The sequence below is a fragment of the Hibiscus syriacus genome, unplaced genomic scaffold, assembly GCF_006381635.1.
Source record: "Hibiscus syriacus cultivar Baekdansim isolate YM2019G1 unplaced genomic scaffold, ASM638163v2 tig00111008_pilon, whole genome shotgun sequence".
NCBI classification, from domain to species: Eukaryota; Viridiplantae; Streptophyta; class Magnoliopsida; order Malvales; family Malvaceae; genus Hibiscus; species Hibiscus syriacus.
Window position 1 is genome coordinate 1625797 of NW_024062951.1, and position 21968 is coordinate 1647764.

Below are 21968 nucleotides of genomic sequence, written 5' to 3' on the forward strand. Positions count from 1 at the left end.
AAACCCGAAAGGGCGCCCTAAATTGAAAAAATTGAAAAAGAGAACAAAAGAAAAAAGAGAAAGAACAAAAAATAAGGTGGGTTCAAGATGAAAACCCGTAAAGGGCGTCTTACAACCAAGGATGGATCTAAGTTGAAAACCCGAAAGGGCGATTTGGATAATTCAAGAAATCCAGACAGTTGAAACTCCCCGGCATATGAATTTTCCACAGACTCAACGAGTCGGAGAAAGGTTGCACTCTCCTGAATGTTGTCGCATTCTCGAAGATCCTTTGGCAAAGGCTGTATTCAAGGTCACCTAACGACTTTTCAGCTCAGAAGTGCCCACATTATTGAAATCTAAGACATTCATTTTCACCTCATCATGTCTTCATCTTCCAAAATGTTTGTCATGTATTATTTGTTCTTTTTCCCTCATGAATAAAAGACAATCTTTTTTCCCTACACCAATTCCTTTTGAGCATCTTGGATTGAGCTTAAACTTAATGATTTATTTATTTATGCAAAAGATATTTGTAGATTACTGTACAAAGATTCATTGAAAAGTACAGATACTCGAAAGCCGATCAAGGCTCATACTTGAGATTGGTTGAGAAGCATTTCCCAAATCAAGAAACAAATAGAATGTGCACATCATATTTGAATATTTGAAGAATTCGAGATCAGGGATCAGAACTTCAAGATTCTAGAGTTAAGATTCCATACATACAATCGGAGATCAAGATTTTTCTCCAGAACCCAAAATAACATATGTTGCATATGCATTTTAGGCATACCTAAGGGCATTGCATCCATCGCATATATGCATCACTTTGTAGGTTTTAGCTAGAGCCAATTTCAACTTTGCAGTGAAGGATATTGAACTCGAAGCGACACAATTTGTACAAGAGTATATTTCAACTTCACGACGAAGGATATCTAGATCGAAGCCAAACTTCACAATAAAGGGGTCATCCACGTTTTTAACTTAATGGTGAAGGGAATCGTGTCCACCCGTAACGTTCAATACTTGGATTTTAACTTCATGGCGAAGGATATTCAAGTCAATGCTCAACTTCACAACGAAGAGGCCATCCACGATTTCAACTCCACGACGGAGGATATCGTACCCACACATCCACGATTTCAACTCCACGACGGAGGATATCATGCCAATTTCAACTTCACAGCGAAGGATACTGGACTCGAGACAACACAAGTTCAACTTCACAACGAAGGGACGATTGATTGTCAACAAACAAATTTCATAGTCAATTTCAACTTCACAATGAAGGATATTAGACTCAAGACAACACAAGCTCAACTTCACGGTGAAGGGGCTGCTGACTGTCAACAAAGAATTTCCCAGTTCCAGAGCTAATTTCAACTTTACGACGGATGATATTGGACTCGGAGCAATACAACTTACTTGGATTTCAACTTCACGACGAAGGATATTCAATTACCAGGCTCAACACTCAAGACAACACAAGTTCAACTTCACAACGAATGGACGGCTGGTTGTCAACAAACAACTTCCCAATTTCAGAGTCAATTTCAACTTCACAGCGAAGGATATTAGACTCGAGACAGCACAAGCTCAACTTCACAGCGAAGGGGCGACTGACTGTCAACAAACAATTTCCCAGTTCCAGAGCCAATTTCAACTTCACGATGGAGGATATTGGACTCTGAGCAATACAACTTACTTGGATTTCAACTTCACGACGAATGATATCCAATTACCAGGCTCAACTTCACGACGAAGGGAATTGTGCACACAAGCAGCAACGTAACTTACATTGGATTTCAATTTCACGATGAAGGATATCCAATTCTAAGGCTCAACTTCACGACGAAGGGGCCATCTGTAACATCATAAATCCAAAATCTTCAGGTCAAGTTCCACATTCAGGACGAAGTATCTTGAGCCAGAACACTATTCAGAGGCCACTCAAAAGCTTTGAGCTCGTTTTCTACTTCACGACGAAGGATTTCTTGCTTAGAATTTTCCAATTTTGACTCAACCTCACAATGATTGAGTCATTTTATGATTGACAAATCAGTTTCAATATCAGATTTCAACTCTACGACAGAGGATATTCGATATGGACAAAATTTGTGTCTTGTAATCTTTGCTCCATTTTCGTTACACGATAATGAGCAAAGAGGGGTAGCTGAAGACACCATATTTTGTCCTGTCAACCGAGGAGTCTTCATGTAACCATCAAAAAAGAGTTGGATTAGGACTCATACTATTCTAAAATAGGGTTTTTAGTACTAGAAATAAGCATTGTAATTATCACACCATAACACACACGAGTTACACAAAAGGAACGCCAGAAAAATACGAGCAAAGAAAAAGTGATTTCGAGGCTATTGTAAACGATTCGAAGTAATAAAGGTGAAAGTTTTTTACCTTTCGTTTTTTTCTCTTTACTCTTTACTTGCATGCATTGTTAATCGCGTTTTCTTTGCTTGAGAATCCCAAAGACAAATGTTTTAGCCGATGACCCGGATGGAGTTTTTCGAAACTTTGATTTCAGATCTACGCTCCCTAGAGACTATTTCGCAAAAACAAATTACATTTTTGGAATGAGGGTGCGAAAATCTATTAAAAAATGAAAACTTTTTTATTTTTGTCGGCTTTAATCTTCAATGTTCTTTGACATTTGCCCATTGATTTAGCTTTTATTTTAATTTAATCCCCTACTAATATCATATATGTTTACTTATATTTCCATTATTATTATTTTTTATTTCATTTATACTTTTATATATATATATATATATATATATATATATATATATATATATATATATATATATATATATATATATATATATATATATTACTTAATTTTCATATTCTTTATAATTTCTTTTATTTTTGTTTTTTTATTTATTACTATTTTTTTATTTTAATACTTATTATTACTATTATTTTTTATACTTTGTTTATAAGTTATTATATATATATATTCATATAACTAGTATTATTACTATTTATTTTTGCTATTAACGTATATATTTATATTTTTATAATTATCATTATAATTGTTATTACTATTTTACTTTTAACTTACATTTTTTTATTTTTTATTTTTATTTTATGTAATTGTATTTTTTTCATTTATTTTCTATTTTCTTTGTGTCTTTCCTCATTATTTTTATTGTTGTTTTATTATTATTAGATTCGTTACTTCATTCTTTTTTCTTTTTTCTTGTTTATTTTTACTTTTACTTCTTTTATTTTCTTATTTTTATCTCATTTTGTTTATTCATGTTATTTATGTGTTTTCTTTGTTTTATTTATTTACTTTCATTGTCTTTTTCCTCTAACGTGTTTCTCGCCTTTTTTTAAAAGGGATATTTTCAAATCGAATTAGGGTAAGTAATTTTGGATCGTAATTTTACCTTTTGAGTTAAACTTTCAATTTTCTTACTTAATGACAACTAGAAATTACGTAGTATCGAAAGGACAATTCAAGGGTGCTAACCCTTCCTTGACTGTAACCGACTCCCGAATCTGATATATCTCTGGTAAGACGCAGATCAGATAAGAAATAAGGTATCTGATCAACCTATTTTTCGTAAAGTAAATGATCGGTGACGATTTTCAATTGATTTAATCTACGTCTAAGCTTAATTTGAGGCCCAACCGAAAGACGGTTATGACATCACTTCTGTTGTATAACCAAAAGAGCGCCGAATTACGATGCATGAAAATGACATCCCACGTTAGGATATGCCAGGCTCCTTCAAATCTAAGGGGCACTTGCCTCAAAATCTTCAGATAAAACATTCTATTAATTTGTTTATTATATAAAAACTCTCATTTCAGAAAAAAAATTCTTAACTATTTTTATAAAATTCTAAATTATTCAACAATTGAAATTCAATTTGGGGAGAAAATCATTAGAAGCGCATGATCAACAATGTCTTTAGTCTATACCACCATGTATGCCAAAAATTTTCTAGCAAAACACGTCTTTGATAGAATAAAAACGTTCTGGTAAAATATATTTTTGTCCTACGTGATTAAAATCAGCGTCGTTTCTTTAAATATTATTTTTTATCATTTTCAGGATTAATTATATAAAAATATTATTTATCTAAATTTATCCATACATAATAAATAATAAATATTGATTTTAAGTATATTAAAAATAATTGTTAAAATTGTTGTCTTAATTTCAAAGTATAAGTATTATTGATTACTTTTGAATTTATTATAATCGAATACAACTGATATGATAAAATTACTCGGATATTGTTATGAAAAAAGATTTTCATCTAGGGTGTGGGTAGAATTATTTTCTTAAGTAAGGCGATTATTACAGTATACATCGGAGATAGTTCGAACGACACATCTTTAGGAAGACACTCGGAATACATACCGTCTTCCTCTAGCTGCATGCATGTCCAGAAGTTTGTAACACTATAACCTTGTTAAAACACACTATTGTTTGAACGTGTCTTTCCGAAGATGTCATGACGTTCGAACACCGTTCGACGTGTACTGTAAATATCACTCTATACCAGAAAATAATCCCCTTCACATCATAGATGAAAATTCTTTTCCATCACATTATCTAAAAATATTTTGCCCAATTGACACCAAACAACAAATATATGTCAAATTTAACAGCAACAATATCACTCTCTGATTCTCTTCTTAAATTTTCTTTGAGCTTTCAAGTCCACCACAATCACACTAATATTGTCTTTGCTTCCTTTACTAAGAGCAAGCCTTGAGAGGTACTCTGCTGCAGATTGAGCTGCAGGATCAATTCCTTCCCCACCCTTTCTACCAGTCCACTGATCACCATACTTTTTATGCCATAAACCGATCCGTTTTCGTGCAACTTCGCTGGCTTCGTCGTTGCTAATCACATCCCATAAGCCATCACTTGCTAAGATTAGACATTCATCGTCTTTTCCCCGACGAACGAATGTGACTTCCGGGTCTGGAATAATCCATGGTTTCAAGTACCTGTCACCTGATAGGATCATCATTCATAAGATGATACTCAAGTTTGATACTTTCATTGATCAATTGGGAACTGATATTACAAGGATTTGAAACAACTTACCTATAGACCTCGACATTGCGAGAACACCGGAAACTCGAGGTCCGTTCCATTGTATGACTTTGCCTCCTGCTGCTTCGATCCTTTCTTGTTCATCTTCTCTATCAGGCTGTAAAAGGAGGGTCATATGTTATATGTTCCACGTGTTACATGTCTGTCTTTGAAATTAGTAAAAACCAGAACATGAAAAAAAAACATGTCTTACTTTGTGGTCTAAAGACAATGGCATGGGAAGTTTTCCACGGTGGAGAACCGCCCTTGAATCACCACAATTGGCAACAATAATGTGTGTTGAACTAACAATTGCAACCACAGCAGTGGAACCAGCTGTTTCCGGGGCAACAGGTTCGAGATGATTGTTGTTCCCACCGTTGCCACTAGGAACTCTGGCGATCTCGGTATCGACTTTGATGAAACAATTGCTGAATGCTTTCCTCCATTGTTCCTGCCAGCCATATCCGATTTTCCCATCGTGAACAAGTGCTTTCGCCATTTCAATCTCCTCGGCTAAAACCAAATGCATACGTTCACGGCAATAATTCGCAACCTGATAGCCTCCATGTCCGTCGTACACGCCATAGAAGTGAGCACTTAAGTTGCTTATACTGTGATTTGTTCGATTCGATATTGTCTCGACGTTCAGCATTTGCGGAGGAACTAGAAAATATCGAGGCATAGCCATTACAGCATCTTCCATCTCCAGTCTCCTACCACAAATGGATGTAAATCCCCAAAGGGGGATGTCAAGTAATTCAAACTGACATTGGCTTTCAGTTTTTCTCATCTTCTTTTGTTGTGGCACATCCAGGTATGACTCGGATGATTTCGGATTAAACTCGTTGAGTCCATCCCCTGCAAGATCCACCGAAACCCTCTTGACATCTTGAACATCACTCATATTTCTTTTCCCTAACAATGGTGTAGCAGTAGTTTTTCCACGTGAACCAGCACCATGGAAACTTTGGGTTCCACCAGAGATGAACTCACAAGGTTGATTACTAGTCATCTCAGCAATAAGCTTGCAGGGAGCGAGGTCGATGCATATCGACATCGTTCTCAAATCTTTAGACATGGAGTCAAGTAGATTAATGGCACAGGGACCTGCAATTTCTGCAGATATATCCTCCATGATTCTGTCTTACGGGAAATAATAAGATCAAATCTTCAAAGATGAGACCCTTTTTTTTTTTCTTCCTTTTAGTTTAGCCTGGAACAAAGGGATAAACTTGTATGAAAATGATCAAACAGAGGTACAACAGAAAAAGAAAACAAACAACTTTGGATACATACCACCAGAAAGGGAGAAACATAACATGAAGCAAAGGTGTGTCGTTTCAGACAATTCCCGAAGACAGATTAAAGAAAAAGGGTAAGTGAAAGAAGGATTTGGATGGAAATGGAGATGGTGACCAGAGGGAGTGCATGGGACGGGTAAGTTCATGAATGCAGGTAGAAGGGAAGTTTGGCCGTTTGTGTGGAGGGTTCGATTAGATTCATGAACTGACAGTTCAATTTTTTGGATTTTCATTTTGGGATAAACTACAATAAATACCATTAAACTTTAGACGTTATATCATTTATATTATATAATTATTAATTTTATCAATTATAGTATTAAATTTTATTTTTTGTTTCAATTATACTATTGAGCCGTTAAATTGTTAACATCCGAATCAAATTGGTGTTGTTTTGGTGAGATACCTACATCGATATTCGTCATCATGTCGCTAACGATTTAAAGATTAAGTGATATAATTGAAATAAAAATCAAAATTTAGAGTTATAATTAATAAAATTGAAAGTTAAATGGTATAAATGATATAATATATAAAGTTTGGTGGTATCTTATGTAGTTTGCTCTTCATTTTATTATACTTTTTCGGAGCCACCCCACTCCCTCTTATTTTACACCACGTGTATTCCATCTCATCTCCCTTTTAATATTTTTTTCAGTCGGTTTGGCTCGGCTGAAATTCTCTTTATATTAAATGCTTTTATATTTTTAAAATAATATATATAAATGAATATTTTATTCAATCAAATAAAGTTAGACCTTGATATTTAAATCATCAATAATTTTACTAATTCTTCAACGACTTATACATCATATTTAAAAGAAAAACCTTTCCAAAAACTATTAATTTTTTAATATTATTTTTTAAATAAAATTTTCGGAAGTTCTTCAAAAATATTGTGCTATCTTTGGGATTATACTTCATTAGGATCAGTCTTCGAGTGTCATACTCTTCTGTCTTTGATATAATATTTGATAAGATCAAAACTGATAATATAAAATCGTATTTGTATAGTCTATTAATCTATTAATAAGTATAACGACAATTGCCTTGAAATTAACCATCAAAGGGACAACATAAAAGTTTAATGGACTCTTTTTCTTGTTTTTTTTTTTTTCACTTGCATTGTTTATCTTCGTTTGCTTCCACTTTTCTTCACACAAATCAACATCGACATATGATAAAATTCTCACCAACTGAAATTATCTGTTCAAGTTAAAACGGAAAAATTGTTAACGATCGATAAAATTAATTTGTTCTCATCAAAAAAATTTAAATCTTTAAAATATAATAATTTTAAAAATATTTAAAAAATCATATCAATTAACTAAGATTCAATCACATTCTTGTCAATTTATGTTGTGATGTCTATCGAAATATGCATGTTCTTTGCCTACTTTTAATATTTTAAAAATGAGATAAAAGTATTTATTTATGTTTTAAAATTTAATAAAATAAAGAATATTAAATTAAGCTTATACTATACGTATATAAATCTGAATTGTCAGAACAGAGCGACTTTTGAATCGATCTAAAACAAACAAATATAATATGTTTAATGTTTTAAACTTTTACATTTTGTTGCATATCTTTGAAATATTATATCTATGTATAGAAGGCGTAGATAGAGGTCATATATATATATATATATATATATATATATATATATATATATATATATATTTGACTCTTTAATTTTTAAAAAAAAATTAATTTGATTCTTTTAATTGTTTTTATTAAGTTTTAGTTTCTTTAATTTTTCTTTGAATATTTTGGGACGATTAATGATTATAAGGTAGTATTTATTTATAACTTTCTTAATCGATTGATAACGTACACATATTATATTTAGCTACTCGAACTAAGACTTATAAGGAAAATAACAATCTCTTTTTCCACTAAAAAATCATACCAAAGTTCATAAATTCGATATCTATCCTTAAGATGTTATGAAATCTAAAATTAAAATGATTTAGGGCTTAACCTTAAGATGCCAAATAATCCAAGTGAGAAAAAAATTCAGAGATATATAGGTGTTTAAAAATTAATATGAGATTCAGATAATTAGTTATTGTATATATTAAATTCGTCATGAGGACATGAAGAATTTTATAAAATATATTGAATAATTAGAATTTGTCATTGAGAACACAACGAGTTTTATAAAATATAATAAATTGAACCAAATATTTAAGCTTTGAAGGGGGAGGTTATTACGCGGCAATGGAGGAGGAAGAAATTGTTGAAGAAAGCTTTGGAATTTCCTTCTCTCTCGTCAAATGAACCAAGCCGTGGGGTTTACCCCTCGATTACCTTATTTTCCTTTTTAAGTAAATTAATTAAAAGACTTATTATTCATCACTTAGTGACTTGAAAGCATGACAACTTGTATGGTTTTTGAGTAATTAATTCATCAACTTGTCCAAGAGAATAGTTCTTCATGCAACTGTCCACTATTTGTTCTTTATTCATTTTAGTCCTTGATCCCAAGTTCTTAATTCGTGCAATTTAATCCTCTCCAAAGTTACACTAAATTCTCATAAAATTTCTATTTATCCTAATCAGAAAGCCTAAATTAGTGATTATAAATTCACAATAATCATCTAAAGTTATTTATCATGTTATCGAAAAAAAAAAGTCAATTTTGGGATGTTACATTAAATTTTAATATTATCTATCGATTTTATCACTAAACTTTAAAAAAATTAATTTTTGCACTAAACTATTACAATCGTCGTTGGCAACCAGTTGTCGCCCATCAATGGTCGTCTTTCATAGCAAGATCGATATCAAAATGTTTGCATTTCACTTCTCTTTATTTTCCTATGATTTATTTTTCACGAAACTCACTCAAAATCAATGAAAAACAATTTAAAGGTTCGACACACTAATATTCTAATATTTTTCGATGGTCGCCTAATGAGGCTACTTTTGAGATATGTTGTTTGTCTTCTTGTAATAACGATTATCACTGTTTAGATTTTCAAACAAACAACTCAAATTCTGTAAATATAAGAAAACCCCCAAATCCTTGAAAATGGTAGATTTTTTTATTTAATTTTCCCTTTTTAAATGAATTTAACGAATAATCAATCTTAGGAAAAAAGATAAATGAAATAAAAACGTTTTGGTATTTGATCTTGTCAGAAAAGATGATCGATGACAGGCAGTGATTGGTTGTTGGCGGCGACTAGAAAAATACAATATCAAAATGTGAACTATTTAGAAGCATAGTAGCTAGCAAAACGATACACCCTAAAGTTTAATGTCTAAAATGACGTTATTTCAAGCATCAATGGTTGCATCAAAACGATTTCTTTTTTCCATATCATCACACCGTTTGGATTTTAACGACCTAGTGACATAGTTGAAGTTAAAACTAAAGTTATACTATAATTAAAAAAGTCGGAAGTTAAATAATATAAACGATATACCATATAAAGTCGAATGATATTAATTTAAGCTCAATTTTATTATTAATAGCATGCATAAGATTTCGTTTAATTTGATTTTCAATTTTAAAAAAATGATTATTTGTTATAAGTTTATTAAGTTATTTAAATATAAATAATTGATCATGCATTATTAGCCAGGTTGACTGAATCGTTTTATAAAATTTTCACCTGAGATTTTATAAGATTAAAATATGATTTAAAAATATAATTAAATTAAAGATTTTTAATTTAAATATAATTATATTACTTTCTTGAATGTGACATCTCCTGTTTAAATTTTAAATTATAAGATTGAATTTAACTATATCAATCATAGAGTAGGCGAGCGGGAGCCTTATGGAGCTGTATCTGAGCCGATAGAAACCATTTGGTATGGTGGCCAGCGCCGGTGGTCAACAGACATGGCCAGCGCTGAGATGCAACAGTTGAGCTTTGATTTTGATTTTTTTTAACTCTTTGTATTTTTTAAATATGTACTAATTTAATAAAAGAATAATTTTCATTTATGTATTTAATCAAATGACTCAAAACATAAAATACAATGACTTGGATCCGATGAACCACACAACTTTTATTTCTTCATTTATTCTATTTCAGCTTTCTAGAATTTTTCGAGATAATGTAATGTTTCGTGGTAGTTTAATTGCTTTTAATCGGACGGTAATGACCAGATATAGATTTCGAAGCGGACGAAGATAATCGTATTTCTTAAAAATTTAAAATTATAATATATTTTCTATTAATAATATGTTATCACTTTTAAAATTAAAAAAAAATCTGTCTGAAAATTTAGAATTGAACATAAAATATTATATATGTCTTTAATCATGATAGTTTAATTAATGAAAATAGAATAAAAGTGTAATTAGTTTAATTAATGAAAATAGAATAAAAGTGTAATTAGTTTAATTAATGAAAATAGAATAAAAGTGTAATTAGTTTAATTAATGAAAATAGAATAAAAGTGTAATTAGTTTAATTAATGAAAATAGAATAAAAGTGTAATTAATTGGACAATAGTGAGACGTTAAATTCTTATTCTTCAAAAAGAAGTTAAGGTTCCAAATTGGCTGCGTTGCAAAGTCATGTATTTCTATGAACGGAACAATTGTCAATCAATTCAACGGTGAGAAAATTATGTTTGATGAAAATATTAATATAATTCAATTTTAAATTGATTTGACTGTTGACAGTAATATATTGAAAAAATTTATCTTCAGTTTTGACTAAGATTTAAGGAAATAAAAACTATTTTTGACAAGTTTGAATCGAAAGAAAAAGTGATAAGATTATCGAGTTATGATGATTGAAATAATTAAAACTCATTTTAACACTTTCGATGAGTTTACAACGAAAACAAGGAGGAACGAAGACTACCATTTTTTATAAAATTTTTAAAATATCATATCAATTATTATTAATGATCTAATAGTCTAATGATTGAAATACTTTTTTATTAGCGATAATAATTTCAATAAAAAAGTGATTTTTATAATTGAAAATATGATGGTTTAATGTAAAAATAAGTGTCTAAAACTTATACTTAAAGTTAACTTTAAGTGCTTAAAGAATTTTATTTTTGTTAAAAATAGGTGTTTAACTTTTCAGATGTTACAATTTTAGGTGTATATACCGTTAACACTGTTAAATTTGATCGTTAATGACACCTGTCAAGCATATGAAATTTCAAAGTTTTTAAATTTTTATAAGATTAATATGTGTCACTTCACAGTTGAATTTAACGACAAACACCTAAAAATGTAATGTTGAAAACTTTAGATACTTATTTTTAACAAAAAAAATTATTTTAAAAAAATTATTTTAAACATTTTTTTTATATTAAACCAAATTTAATTGATTTTTTGAGGGAGAAAAGTTGCAAGAGGTTTATATAAATTTAGAGAGAGAGATAACACCGCGGAAAGATGTTTAGTCTAGGTATGGGTATGAGATCCGAACTCGACGGGTTCCGACCTAATTGGGTCGGATTTTTAAAAAATAAATTCGGGTTCGGGTCGGATCAGGTCAGATTTTTTTTAAATGTGATAGTCGGGTTCAAGTTTAAGGTGAAAAATATTAGACCCGACCCAAAAAATATATAATTTTACATTATATATTTAGGAATAATTACAATAATACCCCTCTATATATTAATTTTTTCAATTAAGTCACTATTTTTATTGAATAAAAATATATATTTTTTTATTTCGGGTCAAGTTTTTAAATTATATATCAAAAATCTTGTTTTGGTCGGATCAGATCGGGTCTCGAGTTGAGGGCTTTTTGTTCTCGGATCGGGTCGGATGAACCAAAATCCCGACCCATGCCCATATCTAGTTTAGCCGTAAGAGACGAAGGGGGGCTGGGTTTTTTAAAAATTTAAAAAGATGGTGTTAAAGAACTAACATATTAATGGTTAGACAAATAAAATTTAGAATAAATTTTATGTTTAGTACTTAAATTATTAATTTTGTTTTGTTTAAGTATTTAAATTTTATTTTTTTATAAAATCATATTTAATATTTAATTTAGGTTTCAGTGTGGTACCTCACTATTAAAAACTTAGTGACAGCGGTGACATAAAATTATTTTCCCTTTTCAAATTCCACACATCTTGTAATGTAAATTATAAGTTATCAATGACGTTAAGTTTTTAATGTAGAGTACCAAATTGAAACATAAACTAAACGTTAAATATAATTTTGAAAAAAATAATTTTAGGTATTAAAATGGAATAAAAGTGATAGTTTAGATACTAAATATGTAGTGTACCCCAAAATTTAATGATAAAATTAGAATTTTTATAATTAAATGATTTAAATTAAAACATAATACAATTGGAGGGACTAAATATATAATTTAGAAGAAAAATGGGGACAACGACATCTAATGTTGCTGCTGTTCATTACTGGCTAGAAAGAATAATACTAATAAGAAAAGTCCCAAAGTCATAATGTTTGGTGGACAACGACATCTAATGTTTCATTACTGGATAGAAAGAATAATATTAATAAGAAAGGTCCCAAAGTCATAGTGTTTGGTAAACCAAAAACTGCGCATTTATGATCCATTTACCATGATATCCCCTACCAAACTCCAACAGTGCTAGCCAAATTCTGGGTTTTGGGATCTCTCCCAATCGTTTGGAAGTTGGAACGAAGCATGACGGCGAGAAATCAAGCTCCAACCTCCATGGCTACTTTCAAGCATTTTTATCTCAGAAAACTCTTCATTTTAGTATCCATTATCTTGCTTGTTTTTGTGATTCTTGTTTTGGGAGTTTCTTCAAACGCTCGGAACGACGACCATTCGCTTCAAGTTTACGGCTTCGAAATAGTCAATGAATTCCCTCACGATCCCGGTGCCTTCACCCAGGTAACTCGCCAAAAAGGAGCTATCAAAGTTTATGATTACTTTTCAGAGTAGATTTTTCCTTATTTAACTTTTGACCATATCTTAACATTGAAAAATCTATGGATCGTTTGTTTTCAGGGTCTTGTTTATGCTGGAAAAGATACCTTCTTTGAGTCAACTGGTCTTTACGAGAATGTGAGTTTTTTCTTTTTTGCTATCTCCTTGTGTTTATATTCATTATTTGTTTGAATTGCCGATTTGCAGTTCCAAAATTAGGTTCCATTCTTTGCCTGGTCTCTTTAATTTTGTTTAGGGTTGGATTTGAATCATATGAAAACTATTACTTAACCTCCTACTTCTTCTCGCCGTTTCAGTCATCGGTTCGCAGGGTAGCTGTTAAGACTGGGAAGGTACAGATCCCTGTCTTTTCATTTTTATACAAGCTTGTTGTTACTTGGTTGTTCTTCCATTTGCATGATGAGATTATTGAATATTAGTATCTTTGGAAGTTAAATTTGTGTGCAATAAGATTTATTGATATATAATGTAAATGGAGTTAATTTTGCTTGGAAGCTTGCTAAGGGTACAAAATAAAGCCAACCTTTTTTCCTAATTCCAGGAGTGACTGGTCCCAGTCGCTCCCTCGGTAATATGTCCTTAGTTGTAAACTAAAGCGAACCGTTTTTTCTTAATTCCAGGCTTATATTTTGTATATGCAGGTCGAGCTTCTTCACAAGATGGCTGATTCATATTTTGGAGAGGGTTTAACTCTTTTGGGTGAAAGGTTTGTTAAAGGGAATATAATTTGTACAGTTCGGCTCATGTCCTTTTTCTTCCACTTCCTTGTCACATGTTTTCTTCCCTTTTTACTTCCAGCAAGCCCTTTGAAGCACCCTATCAGTTTGTCAAATCCTTCTGCCTCCAAATTGGTTTTAGTTTTTTTGAAGTTTAAAGTACTTAAAGATTATTTTGCAGTTAGTAAAAGTTTGACTGATTTCAGTGCATTTTATATGCATTCAATTGAGATTTTTGTTCTGTTCATCTACTTTAATGTTTTGGTTTGCAATTTGGTTGGCATTTGTTAATATGATTCTGAGATTTTAGATCTTACATTGTATGACTTTTTGTGCGCTCTTAAGACTAATTAGTAGTTCTTTGTTCTTTTGTAGGCTGTTCCAAGTAACTTGGTTAACGAAAATTGGTTTCACGTATGACAGAAAAAATTTGCAGAAAGTTTGTGCTTCCACTCTCTACATCATTATACTCTTTGTTTTGGTCTTTAATTTGTACTATCATCATTATACAATTTGGTTGCCATTTGTTAATTTGCAGAAGCATGCATAGTTTAATGTTACAATAATTTCCATTATTCTATTTCTGTATAAATTTCATCGTTTGGTTTGGGAAGTTAGTCTGCTCATTGCTCTACTGATGTTAAGTAATGCCTCATGAAACTTTAATATAAGAATCCAGAAGTATCCGTGTCATATTCGTGTTTAAATTATTTTTTGTTTAATAATTCGTATTAAAATGATTCTTGTATTCATGCCATGCTTGTGTAATTTTTTCATGTCATGTTTCTGTCGTGCCTCGGTTATATTTTCGTGTCCGTGTTGAGTTTGTTGATTTAAGTTGGGTCACTGACTTCACAATTTGTACTTTTGTTCTTGCTTGTCTGATGCATGTCCAAAATAATAACTTGAAACTTTGTTGCCTCCTTTGAAAGAATCTAAAATACAATTTGTAAATGTAAGGTTAAAAAAACGATAGAAATAGATTGCAACCAAAAAAATTATCAAGAGCGTAACTTTTTAGGTTAGACATGGTAATATTTTAGGTTGAACCGAAATTATTACAAATTGTATAACTTTTTCGGTTGCAATAAAAAATATTATAAATTTGTATAACTTTTTAGGTTGAATAGGATAATGTTTTAGGTTAAAAATCGTCTTAAATTAGCTTTAAATTAGTGGTCGCACAACAAAACCACCTGCCTCCTTTACCTTGTTCTGCATTTTAAAACCTTTTCTGGTTATGATATGACAACAATCACCATTATGTTTGCATCTCCTTACAAAAAGCTTACTGCTTTCTGTATCATTTCATTGTCTAATTACATTTTACATTCTGTTTCTTTTTAACTAAAGTGCATTCGGTGCTTGTATTCTGTGTCTAAAATAGTTTCATTTTGTCATAATCCCTGCAGTTAGGGCAATTTACACATGAGATGGAAGATGGGTGGGGACTGGCAACTGATGGCAAAATCATATATGGAAGTGATGGGACTTCAACACTGTATGAGATGGATCCTCAATCATTAAAAGGTCCCCCCCCCTCCAGCAACTGTTATTTTTCTTGTATGTCACTGCATAGATTCAAAGTGTTGTATAATAATTAGTAAATATAAATATCCTTCATTTTGATACCCTCTTTTTCCAACTGTATTCTTATCTTCTACACTATGTTGCAGTCAGAAGAAAGCATGTGATCAAATTTAATGGCCTAAAAGTACGCTATCTGAATGAATTGGAATACATAGAAGGTGAAATATGGGCAAATGTTTGGAAGGTATGTCTTTGTATATGTATGAGTTTATTCCTGGGGTTCATGTAGTATGGATTTAGATATCCGGGGAAGAAAAGATTAGCTTTCTGAACTCAACTTTCTTTTTGTGTAGACTGACTGCATTGTTAGAATCTCACCTGATAATGGTAAAATACTTGGATGGATTCTTCTTCCAACTTTAAGGTATATATATTCTGGTTATTTGCGTAAGTATTGTCTGTAATCAAATAATTACTAATTAGATCCACCATGGTGTTCGGTTGTTTTACAGAGAAGGACTATTAGCGGCTGGATATACCGTAAGCACCTAAATCTGAAATATTGTTCTAACTCTGCTTGTGGCTTGTGGTACAATGAAAGCTCCATATGGTTTTCTGCAGTATGCTACACAATCTCAGTTATTTCATCTAACTCAGGTTCACTATGGTTTAGGGTATTGATGTTCTGAATGGGATTGCTTGGGATGCCCACAAAAATCGCATTTTCGGTAAGTCGTAAACCAGATTCGACCTTATTTGTTACACCTCATTCGTGTGGTTAGTCCATCTCGTTTTTTGTTGGTTTCCAGTGACCGGAAAATGGTGGCCAAAGCTTTATGAGATCAAGCTACACCCGGCTAAGAAGCACTACAGTGGTGGAGACATTGAGCAGCTTTGCTTGGCATGATTCCTAAAGTTTCCCATTTGGAAAGAGGTGAATCGGAGATTATATATGGCCCACTTGATTCCTAAAGTCTCTATTCAATTGTTGTAAAATGTGTTTCTATTGTTTGATGAACTCCCTTGAGAAGAAATTTACTCGTTCAGGTAACAGGACAGTGCTGTAATTATTGGCATAATAAATAAAAAGCGTACAACTTCTCTGCGTTTATGCGCTTTCTCCGTTGCTTATTATTATTATTACTATTTGGGTAACCGACATAAACGGTCACTAAAGTATGAATAAGTTTCTCTTTATCCACTGATGTTTTGAAAATGACAATTTGCTTACTGACTTTATTAATTATAAATTAATCACTCGACCGTTAACGATTGTTACCCAATTGTGGCATGTTTGGTCGGCTTACTTGACATTGTTTGGCCTTGTAGGAACACAGTTGATTGACGCTTTGATTCCCACCCTTTCACTCCCACTTGAAAGAAAAACATAAAACCCAAATTTAGAAGGAAGAGATCGGAGAAATAAAAAAATCGCTGGAGTGTTAAGTTAGCTGAAAATGTGGGTAAGGATCTTCAAAAATAACACTTTAAGGGTTTGGTTGGGTAAAATACAACAGTCAAAATAATCGGTTAAAACCCATCAACATTATCTTCTTCTTCACCACAAAAGTTTTAATTCAGTTAGGTAACATTTAACATCAAAATCCTAGTGCGTTGTATTAGTTAACCATAATCATTTAGTTTTGTACCAATATATATTTATACTAGTGATCGTTGTTGCAGAAAAGGGCGTTCCCGATCAACTTCTTCACGGTCTCCACAGAAATCTGCAACACTTTCCATCACTTACACCATGCCCAAGAAAGAACTAGGTTGGAATGCAAATTTGCCTTGATTATACTTTTGAACTGCAACTCTATGTCACAATGCATGTACTCGCTCACCGATGATCTTGACACACTTAATCGGATAAACGAGCAATATCACCGCATCGATTTCCACTTTTAATTACTGGATCCGTTAGCAGGCGTACAACTCCAAATAAGAGCCAGTCTATGACTCCGAATACAGCCGGTGCAAGGTAGCGGGTGAGCATAGAATTGTTTAACTCATTTGCATAGCAGCTTGAGGAAACTATGCATTAAGGAAAACATGTGTATGGGGTAACTGAGACTCTGTGAATGAAGCATTGATACTCGATTTTTGTAACATTGTTTTGGTTTGTTTGTCAGCATCCATCAGAGCCTCGTAGATCGACTTCGATGCGGCATCAGGCCAAGAAAGACGTTGAAGAGTATCCTAGCAAAAGCGAAAAATATTTTAAATAAATGACTGGTGAATGATAGTTGTAGCCGTTTTTTTTCGGATTTATAAAAACATTATATTATATTATTACTATTATTATTTATTTATTTTATTTTATTAATTTATAATTATTTTTGCAGGCCCCATTTCAACAAACTACCCACTACCAAAAAATGAAGAACCTCTATTGCTTTCCCCTTCCATCCACTACTCCCACGACGTCCATTCCACGTACTTGCCAACAAAGCCACCGAAAAATTAGGAGAGCACTTCCCATTTTTGTTTTCATTTAAAATGGAGTCTAAGGTTTCTCTGCTGAGGGGGGATAACAAAGCAAAAAGGAATTGAAGAGAGAAAGAGGGAGAGATGGCAGCCCACGTTATTCTCATTATAACCCCATCCCGCCGCTCCATCACACGACCACTGCCTCCCTTGTGGTGATCTTTCTAAACTCCAATCACCCACCGCCACCAAGAATCCTTCCATGGTGTCAGCCGCGGAAGCGACTGTTTCCTCCGACGCAGCAACCTCAGTTTCGGACGGCTCCTTACTTAGCTTCATCAACAAACGTCTCCGCGCCCTACGCAAGAAATACAATCGCATCCTCCAGATGGAAGAATCCCTATCCCATTGCAAACCTTTCAACAAAGAACAAGAAGTCCTCCGTTCCAAACCCGCCGTCTCCGCCCTCATCGATGAACTCGAGAAGCTTCGACAACCTCTTTCTGCCGCCGTCTTCGAAGAAATCTCACTTGCCTTACAGCGTCAAACAAATTCGCTGGAAGAGACAACCTCAGAAGCTCAATTGGATAAGACCGAAGCCCAAGAACAACAATCCAATGAATCCGATCATGCCATTGAGGATCTACTCAATCTTCTCTATTTCGGGTTGTTGTTCGATGTCAAGTCTAAGAATGATTTTACCTTGACCATGTTGACGAGAACCTAAGAGAAGAAACGGATTGTTGGGATGAAGAAAAGTGCAAAGCAAGGGCAGATGTTTCAGGGTCACCGTTCGAGAATCACCTTCCAGTGTGATTTTATCAAAGCCTAGGCCGATTGCGAAATGAATAACTTGGATTCCGCTACTTCAGTTGCAAATGCCTATGAGAGCCGTGAGTTTACCTTGACTATGTTGGGTGGAGGTGGGGTCCATCATTTAATCTGGAATTTGCCAAGGGCAAACGAAAAATGAATGCTACACATGGGAGATTTTTTGGTATTGTCTGTAGAAATACTCAAAAAGGCGTATTACCTATATCGGTAAATAGGGTAAATGTCATCCTTCTCAAAAACAACCGATGTAGGTTTAATTACCGGATCCCATCATGCTTTTGCTTTTATCTTTGATATTTATTTGCTAGTTTCGATTTAAACATGCATGTTTTGTTTTGTTTTATTCCGGTCACTTGTTATATTAATTGTTTGTTTTGAATTGTTATTTATTCGTCCCTGTTTCTGGTTTATTTTATTTTAACCCTTAATATTATTTATTATTTATTTCTATTTTTAGTGTCTTATTTGTTTAATATCCTCGATTATACCTTAATTATTGTTGATCTTGTTGTTTGGACTTTCAAGTTACCATCGATATCATTTTGGTCCTTTAAATCACTAAGTGTTTAAGCATTCAATATTTTATTTTAGTATCTAACATCTTTTTGACTTCTTCAGTAGTAATTTCAATCGATCAAAGGTAATTAATTCGAATCGGGTAATTTAAATTTCAATTTAAATTATAATTTTCGCAATTAAAGACAGTCGATAAATTAATTGGTACCGAAAGAGCGATTCAAGGGTGCTAATCATTTCTTGACCATAATCGACTCCCGAACCCGACATGTTTCTGGTACAACGCAGATCAGATAAGATGGTGTCTGACCTACCTAAATTCGTTTTAAAATGGTCGGTGACGACTCCAACCCATTTTCTTAAGCCCAATTCCGGACCCAACCGAAAGGCGATTTCTACAATGGGAAAGAAGCAAAGGTCCGAGTGAATACAAATTTAAAATATTTTAAATATCAGATGAAAGTACTCTATCTGAATGGGTGAGCTTAGAAAATGACGAAATTTTGATAACAACCGCAACACTCTTTCAGCAACTTTGGCAAAAAATTCCAACCATTATAGCCGCCCCCTAAGCTCATGGATGATTGATTGTAAATTTGTAATGTCAATGGCGTGAGATTTTACACGATACTGTTTTCTGCCATTTTTAAATCAATTTTGTCGTACTTTTATTTCTTCATTCTGTGAAAAAAAAAATAGGAAACTAACATAAACGCCTCTAATATATGTGGAAAATATTTTCATAGTCTATTAGTGTTTGGTTAAAGTATAAAGTCGATGGGAAATCAATTACAGATCAAACGTAATTTTCACCATAAGATGAACTAATGACCGAAAAAGAGTAACTCATTTCACAATCCTAACAAAAATTAAATCATATTCTATTATATAGTTTTACTAGTTGAAAATTATTTGACAATTATTTAATTTAAAAAATTACAGAGTAAAAGTTCTTGGTGACCAAATATTTGATTATATAAATAAAAAACATGTTTAACCTTTAAAATTATGAAAAATAATTATTTTAGAAACATATAATTCTTCCACAATCTCTGTAACCGGTAGAATTTATATTGCAGATATTAGTTTAAAATAGATAATAAGTTTGAAATACACAAGTATCATGTACTTGTACCCTTCATTATTGTATATTTCTTTAAGACGTTATGAATTATGCATACATTTTCATAAATTTTTTTAATTTTTTGTTTGAGATAATATCATCTCATTAAGAAGACTAAAGAGATAGTTTTTAAAGTAAATTAAATACGAACTTTTTAATTATCCACAATAAAATGTCACAATAAAATGATATCATTTTGAAAATAAGATGAACTATATTTTTTAATTTAAAAGAATAATGTAACTATTTTTATTTTTTTATAAGTTCACTCTATCAATTAAATTTGTATCCATGTTTTAATTTTAAGAGATCACAAATTAAAATTAAATTTGAATTAATAATTTTGTAAAATTAACATAATATGTAATTAACAAAGTACCAATTGTAAGAGTCATGAGAGTGTTTTAATATTTCTTATACATAACTGACTCCTAAATTCAATTTTTCTTATTTTTTTTAATATAAACTTTTAAAGTTATTTTTAAAATAAGAATTTTCAAAATCTTCCTAAAATATAATTTCATAAATGTTTAATCATACCTTGTCCAAAATGTTTGATGAAGATTTAATTTTCAAAATACGCATCTTTTTTTACAAAAAAAATTATTATCAACCTAAAAAAATAGTTTTGACAGTTCATGTATATAATATAATATATTAACAATAAATTTAATAATTTATGAGAATTAAATCAAATTAAAATTTCGTACTTGTATATATATATACACTATATTTACGGAAGAAATAGTTTTGACGCTTAAATTAGAGTCCAGCTTCTTTGTGGGTATGGACAATGGAGTTTGGTTAGGCAACTTCGATTCTGAAAATAAATCATAACCGTTAAGTCAGAAAGCAGGAAGGAACAGAAGAAAGGGCAAAAAAGGAAAGATTTGATCCTGAAGTACGAACTAATAGTCGGGAAAAGAAAAAGCCAATCTTAAAACAGCAGAAATAAGTAAATATTATAATAAAATGGGTAAAGTAAACAGATGGTCCCCGACTATAGGAAAATTGCTTTTTTGTATCCCCTAACTATAAAAAATACAAAATGATATTTCAACTACAGTGCTATGTTTTGTTGAGTTCCCAACTATTAAAAGTTATAAAATATGTTTCAAACTCGTCATTTTTCGTTAAAAAATTAAAGACGTTTGAGTTGGATGTTAATATGCTAACTTGAATATGATAAAATCATATATTAATGATGTCTACTAGCATCGTTGTTGCTTTCAAGTACTGACTTGATGATATAATATAAACATAGAAATGATCCATAAAATCCAACTCAAATAATTATGAGATTATATTTTATCATATCCCATTGAGCATGTTAACATCCAACTCAGGTAACCACCAAATTTCTAATGAAAAAGGACGAGTTTAGAATATATGAATAGTTAAATAACTATTTTATAACTTTTAATAGCCGGTGGACTCAGTAAAACAATGTCTTATAATTAAAAGATCATTTTGTAATTTTTAATAGTTAGAAGACTCAATAAAAATAATTTCCTATAATCGAAGGATAAGTTGTGTACTTTACCCTAATAAAATCTACTAAAAGTATCC

The 21968-nt window shown here is 31.7% G+C and overlaps 3 protein-coding genes across 3 annotated transcripts; 2 read left to right on the plus strand and 1 right to left on the minus strand.

The window, feature by feature from the left end:
- Positions 1–4194: 4194 nt before the first annotated feature.
- Positions 4195–6248, minus strand: LOC120149568 (protein phosphatase 2C 77-like). The gene is made up of 4 exons (XM_039162305.1): positions 5277–6248; positions 5075–5180; positions 4593–4981; positions 4195–4226 (listed from the first exon to the last, which is right to left on the minus strand). Exons 1-3 carry the CDS (start codon positions 6198–6200, stop codon positions 4638–4640), a joined length of 1374 nt encoding a protein of 457 aa, XP_039018236.1. The 5' UTR covers positions 6201–6248; the 3' UTR covers positions 4195–4226; positions 4593–4637.
- Positions 6249–12874: 6626 nt separating this feature from the next.
- On the plus strand, positions 12875–16610 carry LOC120149787 (glutaminyl-peptide cyclotransferase-like). The gene is made up of 11 exons (XM_039162491.1): positions 12875–13196; positions 13314–13370; positions 13550–13585; positions 13895–13959; positions 14345–14408; positions 15382–15499; positions 15646–15743; positions 15853–15923; positions 16012–16039; positions 16173–16227; positions 16309–16610. The coding sequence occupies exons 1-11, from the start codon at positions 12984–12986 to the stop codon at positions 16404–16406; spliced, it is 903 nt and encodes a 300-aa protein (XP_039018422.1). The 5' UTR covers positions 12875–12983; the 3' UTR covers positions 16407–16610.
- A 1578-nt stretch (positions 16611–18188) lies between these two features.
- LOC120149738 lies at positions 18189–18653 on the plus strand. Its single transcript, XM_039162453.1, has one exon. The coding sequence runs from the start codon at positions 18189–18191 to the stop codon at positions 18651–18653; it is 465 nt and encodes a 154-aa protein (XP_039018384.1).
- The last annotated feature ends 3315 nt before the right edge of the window (positions 18654–21968 follow it).

What these genes read in the sequence shown, in the direction of transcription:
- LOC120149568 (XM_039162305.1), bottom strand. Translation starts at nt 6,200, where the DNA reads ATGGAGGATATATCTGCAGAAATTGCAGGTCCCTGTGCCATTAATCTA. An exon ending in CATTGTCTTTAGACCACAAA is followed by an intron (nt 5,181 to 5,276) that starts GTAAGACATGTT and finishes CTCCTTTTACAG; the next exon opens with CCTGATAGAGAAGATGAACA. An exon ending in CGCAATGTCGAGGTCTATAG is followed by an intron (nt 4,982 to 5,074) that starts GTAAGTTGTTTC and finishes TGATCCTATCAG; the next exon opens with GTGACAGGTACTTGAAACCA.
- LOC120149787 (XM_039162491.1), top strand. Translation starts at nt 12,984, where the DNA reads ATGACGGCGAGAAATCAAGCTCCAACCTCCATGGCTACTTTCAAGCAT. An exon ending in TAGCTGTTAAGACTGGGAAG is followed by an intron (nt 13,586 to 13,894) that starts GTACAGATCCCT and finishes TTGTATATGCAG; the next exon opens with GTCGAGCTTCTTCACAAGAT. An exon ending in GGATCCTCAATCATTAAAAG is followed by an intron (nt 15,500 to 15,645) that starts GTCCCCCCCCCT and finishes ACTATGTTGCAG; the next exon opens with TCAGAAGAAAGCATGTGATC.
- LOC120149738 (XM_039162453.1), top strand. Translation starts at nt 18,189, where the DNA reads ATGGTGTCAGCCGCGGAAGCGACTGTTTCCTCCGACGCAGCAACCTCA.